Genomic DNA, 26,865 nt, shown 5'->3' with positions numbered 1-26,865 from the left:
TACCTTCCACTGCTCTTTTGAAGAACACTTTGCAGCTGCCACAGGTCACTACACCATAGTGACATCCTGAAGCCTCATCCCCACACACCAAACATATTTTGGAAGGTCTTGAGGATCCAGTGGAAACACTTCGTAAAGTAGAGCTGGGGAAAGAAATCAAGATTTAAATAACTACAGTGTCGTGGCACATTTGACATGCTGTACAGCTTAGCTCAATATCTGTCAATCATCTTGGTTCCATCAATGAATTCAATGGGGTCCCATCCTGAGTGACTTAGGAAATGAAGGCAAAATCCTATGAGGGGAGTAATGTATCAAGAATTCTCTACAGCAAAGCCTCTTCTCAGTACTAAGAAGTCATAAATAATCCCATATAAACTTTTCTCTTCCTTTTCCTGTTTTTGAGAACGTTTACCAAAAAATATTATTTGCATTCTAGGTGAACAGAGAGGAGAGAAATCTTGAGCCGCGTCATCACGGAACTGTATTTGGCATCAAAGGGCTATTACAATACTTCTCAACTCTCTTCACTCGGACTCAGATTATATCTCAATTTATGCCAGATAAAAAACTCTCCCCTCTCCCAAACAATCCACAAATTACAATTAAAATAATTCTTGTCTCTTTTGCCAGCAATTTTACTCCTCCAAGCTCCTGCATTTTCTCCCATGTTACCTTACATAGGTATGTTCAAATTGCTTCATTTTGCTTACTAATTTAAAGGGGCACAGTCAATACTAAAAACAAGCCATATACGGTAACTATCTCAGGTACCTTTCATGGTAAGAAACTGAAGGGTGCAGTTTTTTAGGGACAAATTTAACCTTTTAAGCAACAATCTACATGAATCCTTTTTTTCTTTTTTCTTTTTTTTTTTCCGGTACGCGGGCCTCTCACTGTTGTGGTCTCTCCCGTTGTGGAGCACAGGCTCCGGATGCGCAGGCTCAGCAGCCACAGCTTTTTTTTTTTTTTTTTTTTTTGCGGTACGTGGGCCTCTCACTGCTGTGGCCTCTCCCGTTGCGGAGCACAGGCTCCAGACGTGCAGGCTCAGCAGCCACAGCTCACGGGCCCAGCTGCTCCGCGGCATGTGGGCTCTTCCCGGACCGGGGCACGAACCCGTGTCCCCTGCATCGGCAGGCGGACTCTCAACCACTACGCCACCAGGGAAGTCCTACACGAATACTTTTAAAGGAGACTCTTCTCAAGCTATATTACATATTCCCGTGCCGGTTTATGGCACAATCTGAAGAAAATTGTTTTAAATTCTAATAAGGTCTCATAGTTCAGTGACCGATGTGTGCCAAGCAGGCAAAGAATTCGATTTTTTTTTCATTCCTAGCCCACATGCACTTATTGAATATCTACCCACAGGTCCTGTGCAAGGTACTGAGGAAATAAATATAGACTGCTCAGCTCCTGTCCTCAAAGTTGGTGGAGACACACAGCATTATGGTATGTGCTTAGGTGCGGGGTAATATAGCGGCACATTGTAGGCTCAGCCTTCCATACTGGGAAAGCTAGGAATATACCAGTCAGCAGCCTTCCCCAAAGGTGACAGCTGAGCTGAGTTCTGAAGCACGACTAGATGGTAGCTGTAGCCAGACAAAGACAGGGGCAGAGCAAACAGAATGTGCAACGCGAGCTGGAATGTGAGAGAAATTCGAGCTGAACGTGTTCAGAAAACATTGGGTAGATTTTTTGTATGTCAGCACCATCACCTTGTTGTCCTAGCTTTATGTCTCCATGTAGAACAGCAGGAACATAAAAACTCAAAGAAAACATATGAAAAGGCTAGAATGGTTATGTTACGGTGATGATTTCTGTTTTTCAAATTAGCTAACTGTGATACTATTGCCTTCATGATTTTTTTAAAATTGATTTTATATGTTTTAACTACACTCTCACCAAAAACAGATGAAGGAACAAACTATGCAGCTGCTCAGAGCACTGCAGCATGACTGGCTTTCTAGAAAAATGACTTCTTAAATCAAAGGCTGAAACAATGTTCTCCAAAGTTGTTTCTCCTTCTGAGAAAAGTGCTCTTTATTATTTTTATTAGCGTCCTTTGACTCCTTTATGGCATTCAAAACATTCCATTTCAGCCCCAGTAACTTCTTTGGCATATTGGCCAGTAAAACTCAATCCATACTCTGACTCTCTTACGCTTCACAGGAAAATGCCATGATTGCATAAACAATTAGAATACAACTTAAAAACCATCATTAACATGTAAGTGCTTTCTTACAACTGCAAGCATACATGGGATTTGTATTTAACATTTTTGTGAGCCTTGGTCTTGGTCCTCAAACTGAAGAGTCTCTTAACTTTGGTCTTTGGAAGTCTCCTCTTCTATCCAAATACACTTTCCTTGGCTCAGTCAATGGCAACTGCTATGGGCTGAATCGTGTCCTTCTCCCCACTTCCAATTCCAATGTTGAAGTCCTAGCCCCTAGGACATCAGAGGGTGACCTTTTTTTTTAAACTGAAGTACAGCTGATTTACAATATTGTGTTAATTTCTGTTGTACAACAAAGTGACTCAGTTTTTTATCTATGTCTATATCTATATCTACATATGCACACACACATTCTTTTTTATATTCTTTTCCATTACGGTTTATCCCAGGATATTGAATACAGCTCCCTGTGCTCTTCAGTAGGACCCTGTTGTCCCACCATTCCATATATAGTAGTTTGCATCTACTAACCTCAGACTCCCAGTCCATCCCTCCCCACCTCCACCTCCCCCTTGGCAACCACGAGTTTGTTCTCTATGTCTGCGGGTCTGTTTCTGCTTCATAGATAGGTTCATTTGTGTCATATCATAGATGCCACGTATAAGTGATATCATGTGGTATTTGTCTTTCTCCTTCTGACTTACTTCACTTAGTATCTCTAGTTGCATCCATGTTGCTGCAAATGGCATTAATTCATTCTTTTTTATGGCTGAATAGTATTCCATTGTGGATATGTACCGCATCTTCTTCATCCATTCATCTGTCAATGGACATTTTGGTTGTTTCCATGTTTTGGCTATTGTGAATGGTACTGCTACGAACACAGGGGGTGCATCTATCTTTTTGAATTATAGTTTTGTCCAGATATGTGCCCAGGAGTAGGATTGCTGGATCATACGGTAATTTTATTTTTAGTTTTCCATCAGAGTGTAATCTTATTTGGAAATATGGTCATAGCAGATATGATTAGTTAAGATGAGGTCATTTTGGAGAAGGGTCATCCCTAATCCAATATGATTGGGGCTCTTAGTAAAAAGAGGACATTAGGACACAGACACACACACAGAGAATGCTGTGTGACGATGAAGAGAGTGATACTCGTACAAGTCAAGGAACGCCAAAGATGGCCAAGAAACCACCAGAAGCTAGGAGAGAGGGATGGGACAGATTCTCCCTCACAGCCTTCAGAAGGAACTAACTCAGCTGACACGTTAAACTTGGCCAAGCCTACAGAACCATGAAACAATATATTTCTGTTGCCGAAGCCACCCATTTGTGGTACTTTGTTATGCAGCCCTAGCCGACGGATACAGCAACTTGGACTCCTCCCTGACTCTTCCTTCTCCCTAGTTTCATTCTCAATCTGTTCAATTCTGTTTACTTTACCCTCAAAAAACATGCACGTTCTGATCACTTCCCACACCTCCTCTGGGACCGCTCTAGTCCAAGCCATCAACACCTCCTCCCAGGATGTGTGGAAGCCTGTTCGCTCATCTTCCTGTTTCTCCTTGCCCCCTTCCTTCTCCTGTAGCCAGAACGGTCCTTATTCATTCCTTTGCTCAAAAGCATCCAAGGGCTTTCCCTCACGCTCAGAGAAAAAGCCAAAGTTAACCTATGACCACAGGGCCCCAATGTGGCCCCTGAGACTTTACTAACCTTTCTCTCTTGCTTGCTGCCCTTCAGCAACACTGGCAGCCTTGCCAGACCTGAAACACACCAGGTGTGCTCCCACCTCGGGGCCTTTGCACGTGCTGCCCCCTGTTCACCCAGGTATCTGTACAACCCCACACCCCCACCTCCCTTCAGGGTGTCATCCAAATGTCACTTTCTCAGTCAGGCCTTTTCTGCCCCCTCTACTGAAGACACCCCTTCTTCCAAACCCCCTTCCCCTTCTGCTTTATTTTCCTCCCTAGCGCATGTCACCAGTTACCATGCTGTGTATTTTCCTTCTTTAGTCTGTTTATTGTTTGCTTCATCCACACAAGAAGGTAAACTCAACAGGGGCCTGGATTTGCTTCTGTGTTATTTGCCACTATGTCCCCAGGGTATGGCATAGTCCCTGGTACATATTAGGCTCCCAATTAACACTTGGGATAAATGAATGATCTCAGATGACTGGCCTTTTCATCAGTTTTGAACTCCTACTGCATTCCTTACATTAAGAATGTGATTGGTTTTTAACTGTCTTGAGAGTGAAAAGTATGTAGTGGAACCGAATGCAGAGAAGTCAAAGCATAGCATCAAAACGATGCATTGTGAAATCCCAATTAAAACAGTAATTTGGCTCAATGACAAAATTAAAGCAAAGGTGGATTATTTTTCCTTCTTGTTCACTAACATCTCTCAATGACAAGGGAGCACACTTGCCTCTACATGTCTCTCGGCAGCCCTCTGCTTCTTCGGTTTCCGTAACAGTGTACCGAGCTCAGTCTCTATTTCTCAGGCTCTTTCTCATTGTCTAAATCACCAATGTAGATTTTCTTTGGCGTTCTACCTTTGGCCATCTTTTTTTCTCATTTCTACACTTTATCCCTTAATGACCTTATCCACTCTCCCAGCTCAAACAGCTCTCCTGGTGAATGACTTCCCAAATCTTTATATCCAGCTCCAAACCTCTCCCCAGTGTTCCAATTTCATGTGTTCACTTCCTTTACGTAACTTCCCAGCCTCTGTGGTCTACTGGCTTCTGGAAGGGTACTGCCATCTGCTAGGCACCCAGGTTCAAACCTTCATTATCACGTCTAGTCAGTTACCAAGTTCTGCTTGTCCAGGCTTGACCGTCTCCCATCACTTCTCTTCACCCTGTTGGGAACCCTGGTTCAGACCCTTGTCACTTCCTCAGGGTTCTTCCCCAACCCTCCAGTTCATTCTACAGTGGCTGACAAATGACGTTTCCTGTTACACAGTTCTGATTCTAGTACTGCCCAGTTCAGAATCTTCCATCATCCCTACACAACACCACCATAAATGATAACGTTCCGTCCCTCTTCCTTTATGCCTGCCCCCGCAGGTCCTCTCACGCTTGTGCTCGCCCCACTGCAACATCCCTGTTGAGGTGCTGTGGGTACCACCATCTGTACACCTACCCCCGCTCCGACTCCTGGGAAAACTGTCCATCCTTCAAGGGCCCCTGATGTTCTCCCGGCAGGATGTACCTCTCTCCCTTCTCCTGATTCGCTTTCGTGAATTCCTGATTTGCTCACCCCCACTCCCCCAGCGGTCATCACTTCTGCCCTGACATTCGTGATTTGTGTACTCATCCTAATCCTTTGAGGGCAAAGACCTTGTCCTCTGCCTCTCTGTGCTCTCTGCTGCCATTAGTGTGGTGCTGGGACTGTTTATTGAATGAATGAAATCACAACCTTAATCTCATCACAGCAGAACATAAATTTCCAAAAGGCAATTTTAAAGAAGATAACTGAATGAGGCCAAGGTTATAGGTTCAATTCCTATATGGTTCATTTAGCTCTGCACAGAGGGGAAAAAACATCCGGGGAGACAGTCTATCCTCAATAGCTCAGCGAGCTATCCCACAGGCGTCTGCGTTAGTAACAAAGAAGATAGGCCACAAAGTGTGGACGGGTCAGGAAAACTCCAGTCTCCACTGACGCCCTTTCACGTGATTACCTCTGAAACTGAAAGATGGGACATGGTTGGAAGGGTATATGTCTGGTTTCAGGAAATACATTATTACATTTTATAAGCAGGGAGAGGGAGGAGAGGAAAAGGAGGAGAAGGGAGCAGACCTTGAACTCACTTCTTAGATTCTGGGTTATATCAAAACAAAGCTTATTGAGTGATTTTTGGATGTAAGAATTCACCTTTATAGTATGTATAATCCATTAACATCTTATAACATCTAAGCATCTTCATGGGATGTGAGTCCCAAACACGCAGGGGTAAAGGCAGGCACAGGAGCTCAGTAAGGAAGCCTGGTTCCGGTTCTAGCTCAGCCACTAACTGGTAAAACCTTAACAAAATCAGCTCTCCTCTTTGGGCCGTAATTCTCACCACAAGAATGTTGAACAGATCATCTCTAAGATCCTTTTCAAGATATCCCTTTAAGATAAATATGGGCACAAAAGATAAATGGAACACCCTGTCATGATCAAGCTTTATTTGAAGTGGATTTCAAGCTCAAATTAAAGACAGCACCTTACACACAGTAAATAGCCATTGTCTGATCTAGATCAAGCATAAAAGCATCTACATATAAAAACGTATTCTTTCTAGAACAGCTAATCCTATGGCACTTAAAATCTTTCTTGCATCTATATGATTGTGTCTTTGCTGATTTTGCTTTAAAATTCTGCATAAATGTATGCATTCAAATGGTATTCTACCCACTAAAAACCATTTTAACAGTGACGAGTTGGGAAAAACTACCCAAACTGGACATTTTTGGTCTTGGTAATCAAAGAAATAATATGCACAGAATTTTATTATCAACAAAGGTCGTTCACAGGGTTTTAGACAAAAGTTAAAGTACTATATAAAGCAGAAATGAGTGAGCATTGTATTTCCACTTGGAAAGACAAGTGTCTCTCTTCGGGAAACACAAGGAAGGTGCAACTATTTTCAGTACCAAATAGAATAGTTCTAATGACTCAGTGAAGAGCTAAAGAGATTAATCAAAGGTTCATACTGATTTGGGTGACAATTGGGAGGGGATATCCTAACCAATCATCAAAAACACTTACTGGGCAATCTTTTTCCACGAAACGGTTGGAGGCTTAGGGAGAAGCAATAAGAAGCTGTGTGAGAAAAAGGGATTTCTACCGACTGAACTGGAAAATTCGGCTGAGAATCTATAATGCACCATGTTGTTCCAGGAATTACTATGTTATTTCCCCATCTTTACAACAATTACATAACAACACCATAGTGGCTGATCCACTATTCAGTGACCTTAAATTCTTCACATGACAAGGAGTTTGTCCCATTTCTCAAGCTCACTCAACATCAATTAAGCAAACCTGTCTTCTGTACTTTCACTTAATCAGAGATGCTTCTACCATCATCACCAGCTGCTGAAAAGCTGAATCTTTCCACATGCAATCAATTCAAGCATTCATTCAGTGATCTAGAGCAGAGTGAGAGTTTGGAGGCCTATGCAAACAATACTTCAGGAAACATCCTTCTATCTGAACATGCTGGAGTGTTTTAAATCCTTCATTAATTAAGCTATTCATTGGAAGCCTGCTATGCCCCCCACCCCGCCTTTTCTAGGCACTCAGATGAGTAAGAAAAAGTCCCTATTCTCATGGAGTTTCTACTACAGTAGGAGAGAACAACAATACAGAAGTAAGGAAATAAATTCAGACAGTGGTTAAGTGCTTTGAAGAAAATGACAGAGACCGAGATTGGCTGGGGCGGTGGATGGTTAGGATTCTTTAGAAAGGTAGCCTGGGAAGGCATCTCTGGCGAGACTGAAAGGACAAAGTAGCCAGCCATGCGAAGATGCCAACAAAGGGAAGAGCAAGTGCAAAATCCCTGAGGCAGGAATGAACATGACACGTTCCAGAGATGGAAACGAGGGCAAATGAGTAGTAGCTGAAAGGAGGCAGGAGAGATGGGAGGAGGTAGGATGTGTGGGCCAAGAGGACAGAGAGAGACTACATGGGTCTCGAGGGCTATGGTGATGACTCAGGATGCCAGTTTAAGTGCCATCACGAGTGATGTGAATATTGAGATGTTTGAAGCAGAAGGGTAATATGATCTGCATGACATTTAAAAATCTGACTTTGGCTGTTGCCTGGAGAATGGACTACAGGAGTGGGTGATGTTGGAAGTGGGGAGACCAGCCACATGGGCTCCAGCAATTATCCAGGCAGGAGATGACACAGCTTGGATTTAGCTTAAAGCAGTGAAGACGGTGAGAAATGGCCTTTTTCGCTTTTTAAGTAGATAGTACCCACTGGACTTGCAGAAAAATTGTATGGTGGTGCTGTTTATATTTTCACAGTGGAATGAAGAGCAGTTTGGCAGTTCAGGGGAGCCTGTTTTGGACCCTACAGTGGTAAAACAGTTATCAGTAATGGTATGTTCCTATTTTTGTAAATAATACAATAGCAATAATATTAAATGATAGTCTATCCATAGGAAAAACTGGGAGCAAACATATATCAGTCTTATTTAACCTTTCTGGGCCCATTTTGCCATCTGTTAAGGAGTGATAACAAAAGTCCTACCTTATAGGGTTCTTACAGATTAAATTAGTCAATACATACACACATACATATAGATAGATAGATAGAGATATATTTTAAAGGAATCCAAGTTTTACTGTAGCACAGTTATCAAAATATTTTTTTCTTTTCCATTAAGGTTTATTACAGGATATTGAATATGGTTCCCTGTGCTATACAGTAGGACCTTGCTGTTTATTTTACATATAGTAGTTTGCATCTGCTAATCCCAAACTCCTAATTCATCCCTCCCCCACCCCCTTTCCCCTTTGGAAACCATATGTTTGTTCTCTATGCCTGTGAGTCTATTTCTGTTTTGTAAAAAAGTTCATTTGTGACGTATTTTAGATTTCACATATACATGATATATGGTATTTGTCTTTCTCTTTCTGACTTACTTCACTTAGTATGATCATCTCTAGGGCCATCCATGTTGCTGCAAATTGCATTATTTCATTCTTTCTTATGGCTGAATTACTCAATATATTTAAGAGCACAGACAACAGTGTCCGACACATATTCAGCACTATTTAAATTCTGACTATTATGAATCAGTATTATTGTTGGAGCTACAACTCTTTTCTTTTTAAAATTCATTTATTAATATATTTATTTTTGGCTGCGTTGGGTCTTCGTTGCTGTGCACGGGCTTTCTCTAGTTGCGGTGATCCAGGGCTACTCTTCGTTGCAGTGTGTAGGCTTCTCATTGCGGTGGCTTCTCCTGCTGCGGAGCACGGGCTCTAGGCGGGCAGGCTTCAGTAGTTGTGACTCGCGGGCTCTAGAGCGTAGGCTCAGTAGTTGTGACGCATGGGCTTAGTTGCTCCGTGGCATGTGGGATCTTCCCGGACCAGGGCTCGAACCCGTGTCCCCTGCATTGGCAGGCGGATTCTTAACCACTGCACAACCGCGGAAGTCCCTACAACTCTTACTAGAGACTGGCACAGTAGTAGAACTACATATAATTCTACTTTTCTATAGCATATTTTTCTGTACTGCTTTAAGTTTATAGAAGCATGTATAACATTGGTTAGCAGCAAAAAACAAGGTTTCTAAAAATATAGTATAAGAGAGTGGTACAGCAACAGCCATATTGTTTATTTACTGTTTAGGCAATGTTCTGTGTGAATATGGATTTGAGAATCTCTTTTAAGAATTCTCGTTCCTCTGGTGACTGTAGCATGTAGGTTGGGAATAGCCACATTAGATCATTAGGATAAACAATCATTGAGATTCAAATATATACTTTTATATAAAGAACACTAAATTTAAGAAACCTAAGAATTTGGACAACACTCAATATACAAAAAATACATTTCGGAAACAAATCACCTTTGACTACTAGTTTACTAAAATCCGTATCTTCATCCACATATAAATGAGGAAAAAAAACCCTTTTGCTGACTATTTCCTTTCTGAGTCAATTTTTAACGTAAGATATCTCATTTTAGTTTTCCCGCTATTTAGGGGTAATATTTGGGAGTGATTCTTGTGGTATATTTTCTTTGGTGGTATTATTATCTTTGATAAGTGAATCATTAATCTTTTGGGGGATGATTTACCACTAAATAAAATTCTTCCTCTTAAGCCACAATTCATAATGCACCACAGACAGGAATTAAATAATTGGTACACATCTTTCAATCTCAGATGTATGAATAAAATTATAGATAAAGCTACCTGACACAGAAACTTCAAGGATATAACTAGCTTGGAAAATAAAAATTAAAGCCCCCAAAATGGCTGTTTATAGTCTTTTCCAATTTACCTTTTTCTTTGTTTGTTTTTACAACAGTTTATACGATTAGTAATATTTATTAGAGTGGCTCTGTTTAATAAGTATTTTTTATACTTTGAATTTCATTTAAGTGAATGCAATTTTCCCATAAAAGACTTATAATCAACAGAGCATAGCTTCAGCACAGCAGGAACGTATCCTGACAGAGATCTAGAAGGAAAAAAAGGTAGGAATATTTTGGATCACATGCTAAGCCTAGCCTAGGATGTGTAAAATTTCATTTTAAAAATAAAGATCTATGCTAGAAGGACATTCAAGTAACTTTTTCTCCTTCAATTATGGCTAGACAAATTCCCACTTGATGAAAATATGCAAAATCTATTTTTTTGGACAATAGGCAAAATTATTTAACTCTAGATGAAGATGTCTTTTCTAACAAAACAAAGTGTCAAATGTAATTACTGGCCACTGTACTGTTAATGAATCATTTTAATCAGGTGACTTCCACACCAGCTGTGTGGAAGGAAGTCCTTCTGAGAACACAAAGATAACAAATGACTTCTATTCTCAATAAGTTTATAATCGAGCAGGGTAGGTAAGACATGGAGATTGGTAAATATTAAAGTCACTGTGTGATAGGAGTCATCCATGGCTAAAAATAAAGAATTCATAGAATCCAGTAACTTGCAGTTGGGTTGAAGGAAAGCTTCACGAAGAAATGGGGCAAGGTGAAAATGAGCTGGACCAAGAAAAACATCCAGACAGGGACAAATGCACTGGGATCCAGAACTCAATGAGTTATACGCTGACAAGCATGGAAAAAGGCCCGAATCATGAGTCTCTAACACCAGATTCAGTGGTTAGAGATGATTCTAGGACAGCGAGTTGAAACATCTGGTAGACAACTGAAAAGGTGACATGGAAAACGAAGCGAGGTACAAAGATCTACCATGTTAGAGGACACAAAGTGACTGACGACAACTGTTAATATGCATAATACGGATAACGACAACAAAAGGTCTGATGAACTGAAAGAAAACTAAGGACCACTGAATAGGGGAAGCAAGAAAAACAGGTTCAACAAGAGAAAGTTTGGAACATCCCTCAAGAGGTAGGTCACTCTTAGAGAGCAAGGACTCTGGATTTTACTCTTAGAACAATGAATAAGCTCACCCTGGCAGAAGGTGAAATGAGGAGAAAAGAAGGTCACCGATGGAAATCTACAGAAAACTCACATTTCTGGTTAGGCAGGGAAAGAACTTGCTAACAAACCTGAGGAAGAAAGACAAAAGAGGCGGGAAGGCAAGATGATGCAGAGTCTTGGAATCAACGGGAGGAGATCAGGAATGGGGGACCAACAGTGTCATATGCCACCAAGAGAGCAAGACTAAAGGTGAACCACTGGGCTGTGGTCACTGTTGACACCGTTGACTTAAGCGATGGTTGTTTTTTCTGCATATATAAGATGCATATACAAGCCATATTGAAGTGAAAGGAACTCCCCATCTTCTCTATTAAGAAGTTTCCATATTCAGGGAAGTTGTCTTAGTCATAAAACTACTACCTGGTAATTTGAGCGCATGCAAAGTCTCTAGAAAAGATCTAACATCAAATCATCTCCAGAAACATTTACTGAGCACATATATGCCAATAAGTGGTTGCTAATACAATGACCAAATATATGTGCTAAAAAAATGCCTCCACATTTTATTTTACCTCTGTAATCACTGGCATGTTGAGTTAGTTATTTAGAATCCCCTTGGAAGGAATCATAAACTTATCACACGATCTGTTGGACGGTACTTTATAAAGTATGTTGGAAAGAGACTACCTCTAAGTACTTGCTTGAGTGTATAAATTATGTTTTAAGAAGATTACCACAAAATGCTTGCTTGAGTGTTTTTAATTACAGTGACTTTGCTTTTGAAACATACTATAAACAGAAACAGACTCACAGACTTTGAAAACTTATAATTACCAAAGGGGAAAGGTGTGGCGGAGGGATACATTAGGAGTTTGGGATTAAAATATACACATTCCTGTATATAAAATAGACAGTCAACAAGGACCTACTGTATAATACAGGGAACTCTGCTCAATATTCTGTAACAATCTATATGGGAAAAGAATCTGAAAAAGAATGGATATATGTATATGTACAACGGAATCACTTTTCTGTACGCCTGAAATTAACACATTATAAATCAACTACACTCCAATATAAAATAAAAATAATTAAAGAATAAAAATTGTGAAAAAAGAAACATACTATCAATATTCAACATGATTTAACCTTTCCCCCTGAACATTAACTATCCTTATGTTAAGATGCAGACTTAGATGCTGATACGGATGGCCTGAGATTCTGAGCAGTAATGGACACTGGACCTAGCTGTGGATCCTGAACCTGAGTTATTTAGAAAATTACTGATTTCAGCGTGTTTTTTATCACATTTTAAAGAAGTTGATGGAAAACATGCTTCATCGTGGCCTTTCTGAGCAACAGAATATGGCTTCTTTCTATAAATTTAATTATTCCAAACTCCAAAGTGCTTTTTCCCTGAGTTGTATCTCTTAAATTCTAGAAATAATGATTTTCATTGCCACTGATATGGCCCTCTGATTTGCCAACTCAACTCAATTCAGTTATGACCGCTCCTATGCAAGGCTCGTATGTAAGATCACAGAGGTTTTGCAACTGGCACCCTCTATCCTACCTGCCTTATACCAAGTTTTTTTCACATGGGATAAAGGGATAGCCTTCATTATTTCAAAAACTTACGTGTGACAGGTTTAGAGAGGTTCATTCCAAAATCTATAAATTAATGACATTAATGACAACATCCCAGCACATTTGCTGACATGGCACCATGCCATATTTACTTCAAATCTACCCAATATCTGATTTTGAGCAGAGTTACCACCCTTGAAATATTAAAAACAGCATCTTTTTTTAATTTAATTTTATGTTGGAGTACAGTTGATTTACAATGTTGTGTTAGCTTCAGGTGTACAGAAAGCGATTCAGTTGTACATATACATATATCCAGTCCTCTTCAGATATTTTTCCCATATAGGTTATTACAGAATATTGAGTAGAGTTCCCTGTGTTATACAGTAGGTCCTTGTTGATTATCTACTTTGTATACAGTCGTGTGTATATGTTAATCCCAATCGCTTAATTTATCCCCCTTTCACCTTTGGTAACCTAAGTTTGAAAAACAGCCTCTTAGTATGACATCAAAAGTCCTAAGGAATGCTTATATTAATTGGATCAAACAAATTCATTCTTTATCATCTCAGTTTCTGAATAATCAATGAGGTATCACCACTTTAGAGTTAGGGAAAAAAATTGAAAAAAAAATCCCAAATTATTAACGTATTTTGTTAGCGTTAATTCTCTAATTGTGAAATGACATCACTGCGTTCAGATCAGCTTAATACTCTGAAATGATCTTTCAGTAAAGGTATAAGGAATCTATCAGAAAAAAATCTTTTCCATTCACACTTTAGTTTGTAACAGGTCAAAAGAATATTCCTTTTCAAAACACGAATGCATTTTTCTAGTTATGAGGGTTTTCTTCACGGGAGCCTACAGTCTAACCACACACGAAAAGAGCCACCTTGTCCTCATTCTGCTTGAAGGCAGGATGACTCAAGGCTGGCTCCTGTCGGCGGGCATCACTACAAGGAGTGGTTTGGTCAGAGCTGCAAAATGCTACTCAGGGAAATGACCAGCCTCACTGGTAAGCTCTGAAAAGAAGGCACATGTGTGCACAGACACCTAAAGAGGAACACGTATGTACCCTCAAACACGCAAGAATCTTCTGCAGTATTCTTCTGCTCTGCAGGTATTCTTCATAAGAACTCCCTGGGAAGAAAATGGCAGAGGCTTTACGGAGGAGCCAGCATAGGGCACTAGTCAGTAGACTTGGATGACTGAGTCTGCAGGGAAATTCAGAGGCGCCTTTTCGACTCCACCCCCCTACCCTTCAGGACTGAGGGATCAATGCTGTACTGTTCCATCAAGAGCCGCCTACACTTGCCTTTAAGTTCCCTACAGAGCTCCCTTTTAAACTTCTGCTCAAGCACAGTCTGTAGGATTAAGCCTACATTTGAAATTGCTGCTCAACTGTTTTTGACCTGCAAAATCAGGCATTTCTTATGGTTCCATTTAACACATTTCTGGACACTGGTTTCAATGATAAAACCAGGGGCTATCACAGGACAGCATTTCCAAATTGATAAAATCATCATCTACATTATGTAGGCAATAGCATTCTACTAAGTATGATGGTCTCAGGTCTTCAAGGTAACACACTGAAGTACTGAGGTGAACTTAGATATTGCTGATCCCACCCCCAGACCGCTGAGTTCCTTTCCATTACCATGTTCTCCAGCAATTTTGGCTCTTATTTTAAAAACTGTTTTTTCTGATCGATTTCATTACTTTTACTTTTCAGTGAAATGCTAGTATAAAAAAATTAATAAACTAAACTGTATGCTCATTTTCTGACTTGACATGAACAGAACAATGACAGAATCCTGTGTACTTTCTTTGGGTCTTTATTACTCTTAGGGTTTGACACTTCGGGCTGTTACTCTGATTGCCTCCCTCCAAAAATACTTGACACCCAAGGTTTCACAAAGGCTGGGTTTTGGCACGCAAAGACTGTCTGTACCCATGTGTTGACTCAGTGTGGCTCCATGCGGCCAACTCAGAGGTACATAAAAATGCAGGAGTTATTTCACGAGCTATCATCTTGTCCAGGTATCTTGTACCCTACTTTACTCTTAAGGAAAAAAACAAGACAAAAAATATCTACCAAATACTCTGCTTCTTCCTTCTCCTCTTCCATCTCTGTCCCCACCTTCCTCCTGCCCCAACCCCACTATCATACATATTTTGGCTTTGAGAAAAAAGCTACCACTATTATTAGAGGTGTGGGTATATTTGGTTCTTGTAGAGAAGACATTAAAAGTATTTAAATATTTCATTTAAACTGAAGGGACCATTTAGGTATTTGCCAGTAGTGGACTCACCTTTTTTCTAGCTAGCTCACATATACCTTCTTCCTCACCGTGTCTCTGTAACTAAGGAATAGGGATAGTCACCTCCACATCTCTCTCCAAACCCAGAGGTCCTGTGCTGTGAGCAATAAGCAGGTGTTGCAACAACTGTTTTGTCCCTCTTTTCACTTACTTGACACCATTACTGAGCACCGAGCATATGCCAGGCATTGTCCTAAGTCTTGACCAGCTAACAAAATACACTAAAATCCCTGTAATTTGGAGGTCATGCTCTTGGGCTCAGATGGGGGTGGAGGGGCAAGGGGACTGCATAAATCCCTACTGGAAAGTAAAGGAATGTTGATATATGTATTAACTTCTGAAACCATTTAAAATTATTTTCCTCACTCTTATAAAACGTATCAAGCCTGCTTAAAAGAGTTCTTCCTCAAAGCAGGAAAAACCAAAATGAAAGGTCTAGATTCAGTTAACTCAATGTAACTTCTTGTAAATGAGATGACAGTCATGAGACTCAAGAAAGTACCCCCGAGAGTACTGAATCAGGATTTAAATACATACTTTCATGGTTTAGTCCTGGGGTGTGTGTGTGTGTGTGTGTGTGTGTGTGTGTGTGTGTGTGAAAATGCCCTTGGAATTTAAGTAAATACGCTAGTCTTTTCTTGCTTTCAGTGAGATGTGGCAGTCCTTCCAATAAAAGGTACTCATGTTTTTACAACTGGCGTTAATACTCCATTTAATTATCTTCCAATGTTGTGAAAATCTGTACTTATGAAAAGACAATTGTTAACTTGCACCAAAATAACTTTTATCATTTTCCTGACATTCTTAAGAGCAATCACAGAAGCTTTTCTCAAAAGTTTAAAACCTCAAGTTAGGTTTTTGCCTTTGGAATGGATCTGAGAAAAGATGAAAAACATTTTAAAAACAAGGCAAATGGCATAGATATCAAAGCAAATATGACATTGTTTAGTGGTCAGAAGTAGTTCCACTAGAACTTGTGAAAAAAGAAAAAGATTTCAGAATGCCTATAAATAGTGATGAAAGATGGTGAAGTTGAGGAAGGGCGTTCCTTCAGTTTTAATAGCAACAAGGCAAGAAGCAGTGGATAAGTAACTTAGATCTATCTTGCTTCAAAAATCTTTCCCTGACACTACTGTTGCCAGAGAAGAAGTAGACGAATGGCCATTTGATACCACCCTGATACCCACCACCAAAGATCTGAGGGAACCTGGCCTTTCTCTTTCTATTTTATTATATGGAATTACCTAATATAAGATCTACTAAACCTCCTATGTTTAATCTCAGTGCCACAGAACTAGGACTGTTAGATGTCCCGACTTGATTTCAAGGACACTGCATATACCCTCTATCAAAATTGTACCATAATCACCTGCTTGCAATAAAAATTTTTAAATCTGCATCAATATTCCCTTTCTAGTGTTTGAAATCTGTATATACTATATATATTCTTTGGAAGAGATGAATATATTTTCAAACAGAGGGAACATAATACAGATGCATATACATACAAGGATGTGTATCTGGGTAAATTCTACCTGATTTAAAGAATATGGTCACCAACTTTTTTTTTTAATACAGTAAAATAACGTTCAGGAATCAAGATAGCATCTTGGCCTTTTCTCCTCTTAATTTAATAAAACTTATCCAAACAGATAATATAATTTTTAAGGGCCCAGAAAAGAAGGAGTTGGCCCCAGGGGTGCTGTGATCCCAGCAGGGTGGGTCACAGGGACAGCAGGCAACTTTTTTTTTTTTTTTTAAGATTTTAGCATTTTTTATTTTTATTTTTTTGGCCACTCTGCGCGGCATGCGGGATCTTCCCCCATCAGGGATCGAACCCGAGCCCCCTGCAGTGGGAGTGCGGAGTCCTGACCACTGGACCGCCAGGGAAGTCCAGCAGGCAACTTTCAAGAGCCAGTGTGGACACCTGAGAAGGGACACAGCTGGGACAAGAAGGTGGTCAGGAAGCAGGAAGAGAAGGCACACCGGGAAAAGGGGTGTCTGCTAGAGCCAGTGGGTGCAGAGATGCCCAAAGCTGGGACAAGGAAAGTTTCCAAGTCAGGGAGGCCACTGGAAACCAGCCAACGGAATCACAGCCATCTGTGCAGCAGAGTCAGAAACGAGGTAGCTGGCCCGGGCCAGGTCAAGCCGGCGGGCAGATGTACATTACAGTATTGGGGCAGATAAACCTTGTGGTGTCCAAGTTTGCCTTGTCCTGGGAGCCTCCCCAGCTTGCCCGGGGCACTGGAGCCCTGCTTGCCCTGGCCAATAACTGTGCTCAGCCCAGACCACGTCACAAGCAGCAACAGGCCAGCGAGTTCAGTAGGCAGTAGGAAGCTGGTGCATGGGAAAAAAGGGAAGTTGATGCAGGTGAGAAAGAAAGGAGAGAAAAACAAACCTTTTAAAAAAAACCCAGGCAGTCAGAAACAGCATAAAATTTCTGAGTATGTTAAGTGTTTTAAGGGAAATGCTGTTAAGTACAGATGGTGTTGAGAGACACAAGTGGTAAATAATTTATTGGAGTCCTAGGAGGGTGGGTATATACAAGTTCAGTCAGGAATGTGACCTAGACGTGGCCTGTATTTCCAAGGAAGAAACAGGAAAATAAGGGTAGAAATCAATTTGAGATCAAGGGAAACATAATTCTGAGGTGTGCATCCAAGTTCACTGTCTATCTTCTGGGTAGAGAAGACTATTTGCTAATTGAAATAATCAGAGCCACACTAAACGGAAAGATCATTATAAAGTGAGAAGCCTAAGAAGTTAAGGGTAGGAAAAAGGATGTGTTAGGATACAAGAATGTTCTACCGCATGTTTGTAGAATAAGAATATAATTTGTGGAGGTCTTAAATTAAGCTAAAAAGTTCTGTTCACTTTTATTTCCAAAATTTAAGTTATAGAAGCACATAGGAGTTTATGAAGAATTAAGTTTGCTATAAAGTAGATTATGCTAACTTTATGTTATAAACCATATGAAAAATATAATGAAAATAATTACCATATGCCATTCATACAACTAACAGAAGAAAATCTGGATGTTCCAAGAGTCAACAGATCGCAAGCAACTCTGAACAAATTTCTAATTCAATTTATAATTCCTGAAATAGGGAAAAATATTTCAACATAGGCTTATTTAAATAAACACATTATATATGAATAATATAAAATGTGATCGTAATAAATAAGGGATAATTTGGTTTGTGAAATTTCATAGTACTACTTATTATTCATAAACTTCTTTTTCCTTAAAACAAGTATTAAAACCATTCTAAAATATACAGAGTATAGTGAACTCAATGGAAAATTTTCACCTCACTCAGAACCTTAGAATCCTTACTGTGAACATTTGATGAGAGCCTTAATGTGTCTGACCTGAGAATACGGAGCAGGGGAAGTGGGGTACATGTAGGGTGGGGACACCACTGGAGTGAGGTGCTATTTTGTTGATGATTTCCTGTTAACTACTAGAATTCTGCGTACAAATTAGTAATTGCAGGCTCTGATTAACTTGGATCTATTTAACTGTGAGTTTCTGGAGTGTTTTTTAAATGCACACAACTCTGATGTAATGGGTCTTATAATGTGCATTTTATAGGTCCTGAAGTTGACCCAGAATCTAGGGATGAAGGACCAAAGATAAGAGAGTTTACTCTTATTACTCACAGTTGCATAAAGTTTAAAGACCTAGTATGAGCACTAAACAAATAATGGCAACACAGTAATATAGGAATAGGGATTTCCTCTTCCTAATGATATGTACAGTCCCAGCAAACATTACCCAAAACCAGAAAAGGACTACAGTCCGGTAGCAACAGTTACATATGGTATTTTTTAGCAAGTGGGACCAGATGAAACAGATGATTACAGACACTCTCCCTTTCCCACAATTAGTAACAGGCTGTTCCTGAGAAACAAATGTCAATCATTCACAAGGGTACCACAATTTCCTATTATTTGTTCAAGAGAAACTGAGGTAATACTGCACAGAGATACTGTATTTCTTTTACACTATGAAATGATTTACTGCTGAGTTACAACATTAATACCATAACCCAGTGATAAATTTCTCTTTTATAAACAGTTTCAAGAATACTGACAGCTGTTTTTAACTCTAGTTAAAATAACTAATTACATGTGTTTGTACATTATTTCAAGCAAGATTAAGACAGATGATCATTTACTGTGTTGAGTGACTTGATAATACCACTTAATAGATTTGTTTCATTTGATCTTTAGAAGCAAATGTTCAATTTCTAAAAGGAATGAAAATATTCATAAATAATTTTTTTGGACTGTTCTTTAATAATCAAACATTTGGGAACTAGATCTATAGTAGCAACTTGAAGATCAGCATTCACCTCACTTTTTGATAAACATTAGCATAAAATCCTACAAAATGGAATATTTTCATACATAAAAGCTTAAATTCCAGCTCTTAAAGAATTTTAGTCTGTTACGTTGTAATATTAAGCAAGATAATGCGTTCCCAAAGAAGACATTTAAAGACTATTAAAACAATACGAATCATCGCTGTACAGAAAATAATGTGCCCTGGAATCCTCACGGCTATTGGTCATCCTCACAGGCATATGAAGTACCACAGGATTTTAAATATTATAATAAAGTATCTAAGTGCCTACAAATTAATCTACGTCAAACTGGATGGAAAGCAGAACACTAAATAAACACGACCTTTAATTCCTTTTCTTCCTATTATTGGAAGTGCCGTAACTATCGAGAATATGCGTTTTACACCAGACTTATGGAAAGAGGAAACAACACAGTCTAAAGACATGACTACAATGTAAAAACAAAATATAAGCAAAGCCCTGCCCTACGTCTTCCAGCTCAAAGTATCAACCAGAGAGGGTTCAGAGTATTTATTAAAAAGCAATGCACATGCTGACAACCTTACATGCAAACATAAAATGAACCTATTTTCCCTGATGTAGGGTTAACTAAGAATTTAACCTGAATCAAATCAAGCATCGCCTCCATTCCTTGCCACACTATGTAAAAGCAATAATTTTCGCTGGCTTCAAACTGACAAAGTATCTTATTTTCACCTTAAAATAGTCTGTTTACATCAGGAAAAATGAAAACTTAGTAATAGGAGATAAGCGTATCCTTTAACAGAATTTCACTGAGTTCCTATGGGAGAATGAGTCTAGTTTTCAACATCTATTCAAAGAAATTTTAAAGCTTAATGTATCCTCACAATTTTTCTGAAGTGCACTTTTTGCTATTATAACTAGAGTTAATATGGTCTTACTTCCCTGGAGAAATAAAAATGTGTTCTGCAATTTTTCAGATTATAAATACAGTTACCTCTTCACCTAGAAGGGTGAACAGGGAAAGAAAGTTATGAGCAATACCAAAAAGAATGTCAATTTCAGCAAAGAAAAATTCAGTGTACTTAGAATGCCAAGAATGGGACAGGGCTTTCAGGCTATCAAGAAAGAGAATTAAGTCTATTTCAGAGCATATATATGTACACGATATTTTTCTCTGGTAAACCCAAAATAAGGTAAGAGAAACAGATTCATATGCATTAATTCCCCTTTTATGCTAATTTTGGGTGTTATAATGTGTTTGAGAGAAGGGGTGGACGCTAGTTGGGGAAAACACTGACCAGAAAGAGAAACAGTCCCAGGCCACCTGTCCTCCTTGGGCCAGAGCTGTAGGTACCTCTGGAAGCCATTTCCTTGGGAACTCCACTGAGCCTCTGACACTCCCTTTATCTCCCACTGGCACTTCATTCTTTCCTGCTCCCTGGCTCTCTAAGTTCAAGCTGTCATGGCGTTGACATTCCCTCTGTTCTTTTATCCCTTTGTATAATTACAATCCCCAGAGCAGAGGAGACAGACTATGACACTAGCTAGTTAATCCCATGGGGGAAAAAAGTGGGTAAAAGATGAGAAAAATCATTTTTAACTTTCCTCTATAAAACTAGTGCCCCTGATTATATGAAAATGCAGGGAAAACTGCTGAACTATAGTTAATTACATTTAATTGAAACAAAAGTTTCAATTCAGTCCAACACTGTTGAGCACATTCTAGGATTCTGTATGTTGTCATAATGACTCTGTGTTCTTTCCTAATTAAAAAAATGAACACTTTATGTACATTTATATACTTTCAATCATTACCAGATATTTTCATTTACATTTTCTCCTTCATGATTAAGAAAATTCAACTGCAAAACATTCAGATACTCGTGTATTTTAAAGCTTCAAAAATCAGTGTTTTCTCAGCTATTTCCTATACTTTGTGCTTTCTCAATTTAAGTTCCAACCTTTGCCCTAGATTTCACTGCTTCTTTCTGCCTTATGCCTTATGAAAAGATCTGGTTAAATAGCAACAGTCTCTGAATTTTCATTTTCCATGCTTTTTACACCTCTCGATTTAGTCTGACAAATATTCAGCAAGCATCTATGCTATGCAGGGCATCATGCTAAATGTTCTGGGAGACGGAAAGATGATTCCTGTCCTTTCAAGGAACTAACAGAGAAGCAAAATATGTGTAAAGATGGCCATATGTAATATTCATAAAGGCTATATCATTTATAGAAATTGCATCATAGAAACAAAATAGGAAGAGATTAATTCACTTTAGAGGCAGTAATACCTGAGGTGGGCCTTGAAGTACCAGTAAGATTTTAACACCTATACGTTTTCATTAACTTATCTGAATATCTTTTAGATTATTTGTTTACTACATGGTAGGCTGAGACAATAATTAAAAACAGAACCATTTTATGTAATAGGAATATTAGAAGAAAATGTGTTCAAAATGAATACTGCAGGCGAGTCTAATATATATTACAGTATAAGAGTTTGTGCAACAGGGATAAAAGTAGAAAAGTCAAATAGGCTATTCCTTCAACAAACATTCACAAAACAGGTTAACAGAATACAGAGAGGATGCTGACAAAGTCCTTGCTGGGAAGGAGCAAGGAAACAAAGAAGAAAGAAAGTCCCAAATCAAACTCTGTGTGTGTGTGCACCTGTACACGTGAGCGAATGGGTATAGATAACCAAAGGGACAGAAATACCAGGAAATTGCCTAAAACTCATTTGGCAAGAGTAATCTGAAGAATTCCAGGAGTGGTGACAAGGGAAGGAAAATAAAAGACAAGGAAAGACAGGGGTAGGTGAAAAGACAGAGTAGCAAGGAAGGAATACAAGGTGGACATAAGTGAAAGATGGCAGTAATAGGAAGAGTAGAATTTACAAGACTGAGAAGAGAAACAAAGACGATGGTCTGGAAGGATGAGAGTTGAAGGACTCTGTAGGGAACGTAAGGAAAAGACAACAACAAAGATGTGAGAGACAACATTAGAAGGAAAAGGAAGGAAACAGGGCTGAGAAAAAATCACACCTAGCAAACTGCAAGAATAAATTATTTTAAATATTCTATGTGCTACAAGTGCAAACATACAGCACGTGAAAGAAGTAAGCAATCAGAATAATTGGGTCATTTTTATCATTTATCTTTAAAAGATAAGAAGGAGCATGTGAAGGAAGAAGATAACTGTAAGAAAAGTAAATAAAATAACCTTGCTTAAGAGTATGGTCAGGTAAGCCAATTTTAGTCATTACGTACAACTGAAAGGATCAGAAAAATATAAGCACCATAGATAGGTCAGTCTTACTTCTATACCAATAACATTACAAAATTGATACGGCTCTTCAAAATATTAAACTTTTAAACAAATGATACCAGGTTTATAGCACTTAGGATTAATCAGTAGAGTCTCCTTCATGTCAAGGGATATTTTTGTAAAGAATCCATCAATAAGGGAAACACAAGAGTGACCGTGACCCCAAGAACCCAGGGTGTTCTTCCCCCATTGTGACTGCTGCTGACAAGCGTATTAGGATTCGTCAGAGAATATCAAGAAAATTTTAAAGCATTAACAACCTTAAATTCAGATGACTGTTATTTTTCAGTTGAACTATTCAATACATACCTAGTCACATTCATCTCCTTATCTACCTCTTTTTGTAATGCAACTGGCAAAAGCACTTAAAATTTCTCTCCATTTTCAAAATATAGAAGAAACATGCTGAAAATTATGCCATCTATAACAATAAAAACCCAGCAACTTATAATTCAATTCTTGATTAATTCACAACTGCTGCTAGGACAACAAATAACTTAGTTCATTAATTCATATTTGATTACATCAGTTTCTGGTAAATCAATTTTTTTTTTTTTTTGCGGTACGCGGGCCTCTCACTGCTGTGGCCTCTCCCGTTGCGCAGCACAGGCTCCGGACGCGCAGGCTCAGCGGCCATGGCTCACGGGCCCAGCCGCTCCGCGGCACGTGGGATCCTCCCGGACTGGGGCACGAACCCACGTCCCCTGCATTGGCAGGCGGACTCTCAACCACTGCGTCACCAGGGAAACCCTCATTATTCAATTTTTAACAGTAGTCAGAAGAGAAATTCAAAAGCACACAAACCCCTTCAGGTCGCAGACAACAGAGGGTGAGGACGGTTACCAGCCCATCTCTACCTACGTGAGGAATTACGACTTCCAAGGTGTTCCCATACCAATTCAATTCACTTTAAGAAATATTTTATTGATCTTCTACAGTATGAGAAACAATATTGTACAAAAGAATGGGACAACGCAGTAGTTCAGGGATGGGGTGCGAAAGGAGGGCTGAGCGTGAACATACCTCTCTCTACTGATACTTATTCCTCCGGGTTCTTCTCTGCATACACACGTGTCCCCAAGAAGCCTGACGACTCCTTGAGAGTACAGGCTGACTTTCTCGTCTTTGACTGCCCAGCTAAAGGTCTGACATATCTTAATCCTCAATACATGTTTGCTGACATAAATGCATGAAGGAGTGAAGCGAAGGGTCGTGAACGGGTCTGAGTCTTCATAGCTAGCTCATGGCAGGATCAAGTCCAGGTCCTGCCCAGTGATCTTTACTTTTACCTAGAGGAATATTAGATTTGTTTCTTTTTGTAACAAATCAGGTAGGTGAACAAGTACATTTAGGTTATTTCCATAAGGATTCCTGCTAGTCCATTTTGCTGTCAAGAATCTTACTGTGACAGCATTCTGACAAGCTAGAAAGGTGAGAGGAACCATGACTGTCTGTCTTGTGAGGCAAGCTTTATTTGATACTGATATACAGAGCTCCAGTGAGCACTTGCTGCCATCAGATGGCACACTGGCCCACGGCAGTGTGATCCCAGGCCACTGCCCAAACCTTCTGACCTTCAAGGGGAAGAGGAAGGAAACTAACACATGCTGAACATAAAAGCACTGAGGGGCTTGAGTCTTTGCATGCATTCTTTTCTTTAATTCTACAATAAGTCTTCTTGCTATAGATAATTGTTCTCACTTTATAGACGAAAAACTCAGGCCCAGAAAAAGCGAAATCTAGCTACCCTTGGTTACAGAGCGAGTATCTGGAAGAGGCAGACTTGAACCCGGGTGAGTAAGACCTGGAAGCCAGTTCGCTCTCGACATCTCTCTGGATTGTACAACACAGAGGTCATTTCCAAAGCCCAGATCTCTCGAGCAATAGCAGCGCTGAGAGCCCCACTCTAGGACGGCCAAGGGTTTACTTCATAGGAAGAAAGTGAACTGAGGATGTCAGAAGAGACCAGGGCCCAGGATGTTTTCTGCTCCAAGAAGGAAGTGATTTCCCCCTTGTTGCAACCTTTCTCGTGGAATGAATTCATTAAAAAATGCTCAGGGCTCTCTAATCTGTAACTTGTATCACAGAAGACAGAGAAAAACCGACTCTCACTGAAGGATAAGGCTGAAGTTGGACAGATTCTAGGGGTGTCAATGAGAGAGGCAACATGTCCAATTTACAGAGAAGTCAAGAGAGGAAGTACAGTTCGTCTGAAATTAAAAACTCCTTCCGGATGGCCACATCCTGCAGCGGCTTTCTGTCTTTTACATGTGACGAAAGGACGAGGTATCACAGTCACAGATAAACTTCAGTCACAGTCAAATATAGAGGATCTTAAGAAGTCTGATGCTTTCTCATATAATTTCTATCAATCTATTTCACACGTGTGGTATGCTGTCAAATACATTTATCTTTCATAGAATTGACTCTAGAGGAACATATTCCCATGTTATTTCTATTCAAAGAATGATTTTACAGTGTGTGTTTAAAAAATGATTAAAATCAATGAAATTTTATACATCATTTACTGTATAATTAACATATGACTAGGAAAGTTGGGAAGCAATGGGCTAAATAATGATAATTGGAAAAAAATTTTTAAATGTATTTTATTGAAGTATAGTTGACTTACAATGTTGTGTTAATTTCTGCCATACAGCAAAATGATTCAGATATATATATATATAGATATATTCTTTGTCATATTCTTTTCCATTATGGTTTATCACAGGATATTGAATATAGTTCCCTGTGCTATATACAACAGGACCTTGTTGTTTATCCATCCTATATATAATAGTTTGCATGGGAAGTTTTTACTTTATCTAAAGTGACACTGCAGGACAAGCCTGGGTGTGTGTGGCACAAATAATTCTGCTATTTAAATTTCTGCTAGCAGTTCAAACTCTATGAAAGATCACAATCGACAGGAATACAATTTTCTTGGGACATGCTGAACTGTTAGGATATTATAACATTAGGAAGACGGTTGATAATAGTTCCAGAGCAAACTAGGCATCACATTAAAAAACCCAGCTACTGTGAATGGCTTTCACGTCTGTCTGTCTTCTTGAGGACTTCCATTCAACTGCTCATGGATGTATAGGCCAGTAAAAAATCAGGCTGTACAAAGCTGAGGAAAATGACCTGATTATATGAATCAACTGTTTAGATTCTACAGCAATGGAAATTCTCTGTGATTCACTTCTACAAATAATAGCATGATCTCCACAATGACCATATGGTCACTGAAAAAACAGATACAGTTCAATCAAATCTATTATTTCATGAAGCAAACTAGCCTGAACAGTCATTCTTGGGCTCATTCAACAAATCTGGATGAAGGAGAGAGGTACCTCTTTCCTGAATAAACCTGAGAGATGACCACAGGTCACTCAACTAAGATAAGGAAATCATGCAACAGTCCAGTACAAAAATGTTTTCTCAATAGTGCATACAGCCTTTTCTAGGGATGAGATGGACTGAGGGCTAAAGAAATCTATGTCCAAGCATAAAAGCATTTTAATAAAGTCAACCTCTTATTTTACCGATAGCAACATAAATCCACCAATTGAGCTCGGTTACAGCAAAAATCATCTAATATAATTTCCACCCATTATTACTTCACAATCATGTACAAAGGGAGTCATGATTCTTTTCTGAATGGGAAAGTCGTTAGAGAATCAAGTGCTCTAAACTCTCCTGCCCGCAACCGCATTCTTATTCTGCATCTGTGTTTCCTGCTCGCTTAAGGCAGAATGCTAATTCCACCTAATTTAAATGAGAGCCCCCACATAATGTAGCACTCTCATTTTATTTAAACAAAAACTAGAGATAAGGCCAAGTCAGGGATGGCCCACAACACTGCTCAAGCCAGCTTTCCATTATGGAACAGAATTATTAGCTATGCATGGTAACCATGGTTTTTTTTTTTTTTTTTTCCTCTAATGTTTCTGAATTCCGATCAGAGCTGTTACTACTGTTTCTAAC

General features: G+C 39.3%; 1 protein-coding gene across 1 annotated transcript in view; it reads right to left on the bottom strand.

The window, feature by feature from the left end:
• NR3C2 (nuclear receptor subfamily 3 group C member 2) overlaps positions 1–26,865 on the bottom strand; it is a 367,875-nt gene that overhangs the window by 195,841 nt on the left and 145,169 nt on the right. Inside the window, exon 3 of the mRNA XM_024736174.1 lies at positions 4–143. Within this exon, the coding sequence (XP_024591942.1) occupies positions 4–143 (140 nt within the window). The remainder of the gene's footprint in view (positions 1–3; positions 144–26,865) is intronic.

This window comes from Neophocaena asiaeorientalis, unplaced genomic scaffold (genome assembly GCF_003031525.2).
Source record: "Neophocaena asiaeorientalis asiaeorientalis breed wild unplaced genomic scaffold, Neophocaena_asiaeorientalis_V1.1 scaffold7, whole genome shotgun sequence".
In the NCBI taxonomy this organism is placed as follows: domain Eukaryota; kingdom Metazoa; phylum Chordata; class Mammalia; order Artiodactyla; family Phocoenidae; genus Neophocaena; species Neophocaena asiaeorientalis.
The sequence above is the reverse complement of the archived record's forward strand: the minus strand, read 5'-3'. Positions and strand labels throughout refer to the sequence as shown.